The 6,716-nt window shown below is 40.2% G+C and overlaps 1 protein-coding gene across 2 annotated transcripts; it reads right to left on the bottom strand.

Moving 5' to 3' along the window:
- Positions 1 to 415: 415 nt before the first annotated feature.
- LOC136456728 (probable ADP-ribosylation factor GTPase-activating protein AGD14) lies at positions 416 to 6,716 on the bottom strand. 2 transcript variants are annotated; one of them, XR_010759514.1, is made up of 14 exons: positions 6,348 to 6,716; positions 5,572 to 5,633; positions 4,735 to 4,822; positions 4,587 to 4,648; positions 4,402 to 4,495; positions 3,773 to 4,183; positions 2,745 to 3,662; positions 2,529 to 2,660; positions 2,334 to 2,450; positions 1,843 to 1,923; positions 1,141 to 1,270; positions 996 to 1,035; positions 741 to 925; positions 416 to 663 (listed from the first exon to the last, which is right to left on the bottom strand). XR_010759514.1 is itself a non-coding variant. In XM_066456672.1 (13 exons), exons 1-13 carry the CDS (start codon positions 6,441 to 6,443, stop codon positions 877 to 879), a joined length of 2,280 nt encoding a protein of 759 aa, XP_066312769.1. In that variant the 5' UTR covers positions 6,444 to 6,716; the 3' UTR covers positions 416 to 876. The 2 variants fall into 2 exon arrangements, 1 of the variants encoding a protein (XP_066312769.1); XM_066456672.1 differs by having other exon boundaries at positions 416 to 925.

Below are 6,716 nucleotides of genomic sequence, written 5' to 3'. Positions count from 1 at the left end.
TTTACACGATCGATCGGTAGAGGAGTGAAATTGAGCTTTGTGAAGAACTGAAGATACAGCTGCTACCTGCTATTAAGCTGAGCATAAAGCAATTCGATTACTTGACCAGATGGCGCACTAGCTTTTGAAATCTCTATTGTAAAACAGGATAAAAATGCAGGGCAACTAGCTGAATCACAAACACAAGGCAACACTTACAGCGCATTGGTTATGCAGTGAACAAGCAAACTTCCTTTAAAAGGAAAAAAAGGAGCTTTTTTATAAAGAGAGAGAGAGAGAGAAAAACATGGGTAAACATATCATCATGATCCTTTACTATGATGAGCATTAATATTGCTGAGGAGAGTTGACATGCCCCTTTAACATACAAAGGTAACACCCACTACTGAATAACACATCTGACAGCAATACGATCTTTTGATGAACATCTTTTTATTATATTTTTAAGGAATAAAAAAGGGTAATGAACCAGCCATTTGATGTAAAAATGCCACCCCTCTCATTCACAACAGGGTTTAACAAGAACATGAACACAACCCACGGGCAAATGTCAAAATGGTGAAATAAAATTTTTGATGCTTGACCCGCACTGCCTGCCAGAGATACATCAGTCCATGGGAGTATAGGACACAGCTTTTTCTTCGGGCAAAAATTCCAGCACTCCTGCCATGTAGACTTCTATGCAGTCCTTTCTGATATACAAGAGAGCATGGACAATGAAATCCAAGACACATATTTACCTCAGGGTTTCAGATTCGATGCACATTTGTCAATGCATCTAGTATAGTACACCTGAATATCCATCTGAATTTCGACCCGTGCCAATTGCCTTCCTCTTCTGTCACCACTATCCAACAAAACACTCTTTACTAGCGCTCACTCAAATGGATTCCTAGGTGGAAAAGCTCCTTGATATGTTGAACTCCTGTAATAAAGTGATGATTTAGAAAGTAATGTGCATTAACAACTATATGTGCAAGTATCAAGGAGCTTACAACATGTGAGAGTCTTGTCCTGCCACATAGGATAACCCTCCTGGACCAAAAATCAGATATGGTATTAACAGCGAGAATTTTCAGTCTTTCTGTGACTGTATATTTGTGCATCGGTGCATGAGTTATATGAGCAAAGATTAAGTACCTTGAGGCCCAGAAGGAATATATGACATAGTGGAATTTTGAGAAATCCATGGCTCTGTTAAGCTTCCAGAATAATTTGTGGGAGTGTGAGGATCTGGTAATGTTTCTTGCAGTGAGGTCAAATCCATGAACTGAAAAAGGGAACCAAAAGGTGTCAGTGAATAACAAGAACAAAAAAAAAGAGTATTAGGCAACATGGGAACAACTGCATTCAGGTTAGCATGTCAAGAACCAAAGAATAATGTACACAGACTCTATTCCTGGGTTTGTATTCACATTCACATAATAAACGGAAAAAAACTAAAATCCAATGAATGGTTTCCTTTTAGTCTGAACTTGTGTGTTATGAAGTCACAAAGACAGGGAACACATTTCTTCCAAAGGGAGCCGAAGTTGCTAAAGGGATACATCTTAGGAAATTTTGGAGACTGAAAGTTCACGGTAAGTCTTGCTTTAGGAGGGAGCCTATGGTCAAGGCCATCAAGAACTCAGAATTGAATTCCTTGTACTATAGCTCTGTTTGAAGCATTGCAGGGTGACTTAGGTTAGTTGGCTCTTTCGCTTAATTTATTTTGTATGTATGTTCATATTCCAGCCATGAATACTGTTGTTTCAAATAAGAAGCTTATAAATAGAAGGAACAAAATTACTAGCCCACATTATTCTTAATACTATTGTAAATCAGAAAGAAAAATAATAATACCATGTCATTGGCGTCAACATCAGATTCAAATGCCATGTCAAATGGGTTTGTTGATTTTCCAGGATGAGAGACCATGCCACCCTGAAATAAAATTCATGAAATTGTTACCGCGGTAAAATAATCCTGTTTTGACACTTGGGTAAACTGGTTCCAGTTATGCACCAGCACTATGACAGGCAGATTACAAGAAATAAAGGGCATGCAAAGAAGCTAAATGACATTCGCAGGTGCCCATTAGGGTGATGTATGCATTGTGAGAGCCTCAGAATTCATAGTCCAAATTGTCTTGGTAAAATGTTCCCTCAATGTTTATCATAAGCTAGATAATGCCATGTCAAGTAGACCCCACAAACAAATATACATTATATGTTGAAGGGCACAATTTTAATATGTCTGTTCGTGCTTGCTCTCAGTAAAAATGGAACTGTTGCCAAACAAGAAAGCTAACTGGCTATCATAGGAAAGAACCTTAAATCATGGATAAAACATACCAAATGGGGCTGGAGTGATGAAGGAAACGATGGTCCAACCACCTCAACATGTGAAACATTGAAGCCAGAAAACATATCCCCAGGAGTTGGCCTTTCAGGCTCACCCCTAGCTAAATCCTAAAGAATGATTCAAAATATTGAGTCAGTCTTCATTGAGAAATATACTTTTTGAGTCGTTAACTGAAACTTATGTACCTGTGGAGTTCTGGCTTCAACATATGGACCACTTGGCATAGAGAATTGATGAGCTTCTACTTGAGGCATAGTATTAAATGTGAACAGATTATTTGATGTGCTCTGAGTAGATTCACCAAAGGCATTCCAAGACTATAAACAAGCAGGAGAAAGTTACTAAACATGTGAAGCTATAATAATCCATTAACAGCTTCATATGTCAAATGACAAAATTACCTGAGAATTTTCTTTGGGGACAGGGATCTTCACTTCCTCAGCATTTAAACTCCAGTTATCCATCATAGCCGGAGAACTTTGTGACCCAATCGCATTTGGTGGCGAAGTTGGTAATGTTGATTGATCAATTCCTTTAGCAATACCATCAGATGGAGGGAATGCAGCACGCACCTGACCTTGCACATTTGAAACAGATGTCAACGATCCATGTTGCATGTCAAAGAAAGCCCATCCAACATTAGCAGACAATGGAGCTGCTGATGGAATTTTCTGAACAGTAGACAAATGTGGCAAATGTTGGTCAAAGCCAGCAAATAGATCTATTGGCTGAGAGGGTGAGGATGTTGCTGGTTCCTGCAAAATTGACAGACTAAATAAATCTTGGTGCACAGCATGAGATGTGGCAAGTGCTTCAGCTGATGGTACCATGCCCTTCTGAACAACACTATGGGCAGGTTCTTTAGCAACATCAGAATGACTGGATACATTATCTGTATTATCAGAAGCTGGTAACTGTTCATTAAAGCCAGCAAACAGATCTATTGGCGCAGCAGATGTGACAGGCTGTTGCACAGTTGATTGATCAAAGAGGTCAAGAGGTGTGGAAGTCATTGGTTGTACTGGAGCACGCGTCAACACCACAGCTTCAATCTGAGTGCCACTATGTTGCACTGGTTTCCTGGTGGCAGCAGTTTGGCTACCTAAATCAGCAGGTTTCTGAGGTACCAAGTTGTGATTGCTGGGTGGCGAGGCATACTGTTGTGTCGAACAAGCCTCAGGAGAAGCCACAGTCTGATGGTTTACAGCACAATGGGCTGACTTTTCTGTTGGTGCATCAGGCGGGTTACCTGATTCAAATGATTTGTTGGAAACTGAGCTACCATCAAATGATCCAAAACTTCCAGAAGAAGTTGTTCGCTGAACATGGAAAGAAGGAATGATTTATATAATCTCCACTATACTTGGAATAGTTTTCTAAGCCCAAGAGGAATTTACTGGAAAGGGAAGAGAACAGAAGAATAAAAAACCTGTGAACGTCGAACTCCATTGAAATCTATTTGCGAAGCTGCATTAGGGTATTTCTGGGATTGAGGATTGTCAGCAGAGACATTTCTTGAATGGTGGACTGAGGGAGAGCTAGGAGAAAGCACATCATTTCTAAAGTCACCAGTGCTTGAGGCTGAGAAGTCAGAAAACCTTGATCCTGAACTCTCATTAGCAAAACGGTCTTCATTCATCTGCTCTCGCAAACGACCTGGACTCAGTAGTAAGTTGCCAAGTTTCCCATCGAAGAGCGCCCTATCTGAAGGCCTTCTAGCAAGTGTGTCGACTTGCTTACCATATCGTCTATCTTCATACTGAAAATCATAGGGCGGGCTCTGGGAATACGAATGATAAGAGCTAGGTCTTCTCATGTCATTGTCGTTGCCCTTCATACTCTGCCAGAAAAAAATGGAAACTATAATTAAAGCATATTCGTGGACTTTTCAGCAGGAATATGTGGACAACTATGGGAATTAGTTGGAATAGCGATATGGGCTATGGTAGTTCAAAGGTTACATAAACACAGCGCAATTACTTATATCTCCATATCTCTGTTCACTAGACTTATACAAAGGATAATACAATGTACTCACAAGACACGTCAGCTCATTACCTCACTATCTGTGGCTGGTTTGTTAGAGGATCCACTAGCATACTTCTTATCCACATAAACAGCCCTGATAAATTCCCTTATCCTATCTGGATTGCTGAAGCAAAACATAGATGAGAAACATAACATTCTTCGGATAGCATAAAACATAAGTACCCATAAAAACTCAAGAATGAAATGAAACTCACGTATTGACAGGCAACCTCATTCGTTGCCAATCCCAATCCTTTAGGTAGATGTCACGTGCTCGCTGCAGTCATGACCTCAACTAAGTCATAAAAGATGAACGGGGGCTCTAGAGGTACAAGATAAAAATAGCTATGGGTTTTGTTTTACCTGGTTACCTCCCTGTTCGAGGGCCTGCACTTCTTGGGTAGTAAATTTGGACATTGACACCGACTTAACACGGTGAGTGAATTCACGGCTGTATATCACACCACAAGACGTCAAGAAGGTAACAACATCAAGAAGGTACATCAGAACTAAAAGCAGACTAAACAAACAAAGGTTAACAATGCACAACAGGACATAATTATCTGCTTCTCCAGTTGAAAACTGATTGCATGTGCAAGTAAAATGTCCAGAGACTAGAGTTGTAAAATGGCATGATGGAAATTTCCATTAGGGGCCATTTGGATCCCATCATTTTAGAGGAATTGAAATCTACATAATGGATTAGGCTATTTGGCTTGGAATTTGACATTCCATAACTTTCCCAAGCTCACAAATAAGCCTATCTCAAATTCATAGGGTGGGAGATGGAAATGGATTCTATGGATCACTATGCTATAATTCTATTCTCACTTATAACACACTCTTCAACTCACTTCCCTACAATAGAAATGCAACATATAAGTATGTCCCTTGTATGCCTAACAATAAATATACAAATATATTCCATATACAATTATATTAGCTTAATTAATCTATGCCTAAATTGTAATTATTAGAATGAATTCAATTCCAAGGATCCAAACGGGCCCTTAGGGAACCAACCGGAAAATAATGTGATAGCCCTTAAATGTAGATTTTCAGCCATGTCTGGGCAGCAGACAATACCATTTTGTTTTTCATCTAAAGCACATTCTTATTATTTGCCTTGTTAGAAGCATCACATACCAAAACCATACATTTCCTAGCAAAAGTCAAGAAGGTAGGGAAAAAGATACTCACTGAATTCCACTACATGACAGGCAAATGAAGGTCCAGAAATTGGTACACACATATTGTGGCCCCTATATATAACAAAACAAAAGTGGTTCAGGTGAAATCAAGAGAACAGTATATAAAAAACACTTGGGCAAGAAACTGAGACAAAATGCATCACTGGATAAAGTTTTGTGCTGAACATCAACGGTAGATTCAATAACAGTTAACCAAATGGGAAAATCAACTCTACACACTATAAATATTACATAAACTGGTAAACGCAACACAAATAGTACTTACTGACAATTAAAGTACTAAAAAGCTCAGCAATTCAGTCAACTAAGCAAATTAATTGTCAAACACAAACAGAAGGTGCAGACAAAAGTATCGAAACCAGTAAGTAGCTCAAATAAATCAAAGAACTACCTATCAACATACGAATCAAGCAATTGTGTATTAGGAAACAGTAGCAACATTTAGAGTTTCACAATCAGGGACAAAACAGAAGTAGCACAAGTGATCGAAGTAAAAAATAGCAACGAATATGTCATGTTCTGATATCGAAAACAACATAGAAATAACCATGATCGTCCAACCAACAGGTACCGCTTGAAATTATAAGCCAACGAACCAAAGTTCACAAGGAACTCTATATTTTTTTGGAAAATCTGAGCTAACTGCGTAACATTTCAAACGACAGACAGATTCCACTGCCTCCCATATAACGATCCGCGAAGTAGAACAGCAGACGCCTCCCAATCAGCTTAGTAATTAGTGAACCAAAAATGCGAGAGGGTTACCACACTGTTGCAATTGATGCACTTGCGGTTGGGCGGCAGCTTCATGAGGCCGCGGATGATCTTCTCGTTCCTCTCCTCCTCCCTTCTGCTCCCCATCGTGCGCCGCAGAAATCAAAAAATCCCCTCAGAGTAAACCGAAGGATTCACCCGAAACGACCGGCCGAAATTTCAACGGGCCCGTCCAGAAATTGGCGAGCCCTAGCTCGATTGAGGCCGGGATTCGGGCGCTGGTAGGGGATTCGAGGGGGTGGCGGCTAGGGTTTTGCGGAGGTGGAGAAGAGGAGGAGGAGGCGAATGGGAATGGCGGCGATGGCGAGCCTCGTCGAGAGAGATGGGAGAAGGAAAGGCGAAGCGAGAAAATTGGCTTTG

Source organism: Miscanthus floridulus, chromosome 6 (assembly GCF_019320115.1).
Source record: "Miscanthus floridulus cultivar M001 chromosome 6, ASM1932011v1, whole genome shotgun sequence".
Lineage (NCBI taxonomy): Eukaryota > Viridiplantae > Streptophyta > Magnoliopsida > Poales > Poaceae > Miscanthus > Miscanthus floridulus.
This window is presented reverse-complemented; position numbering and strand designations above follow the sequence as displayed.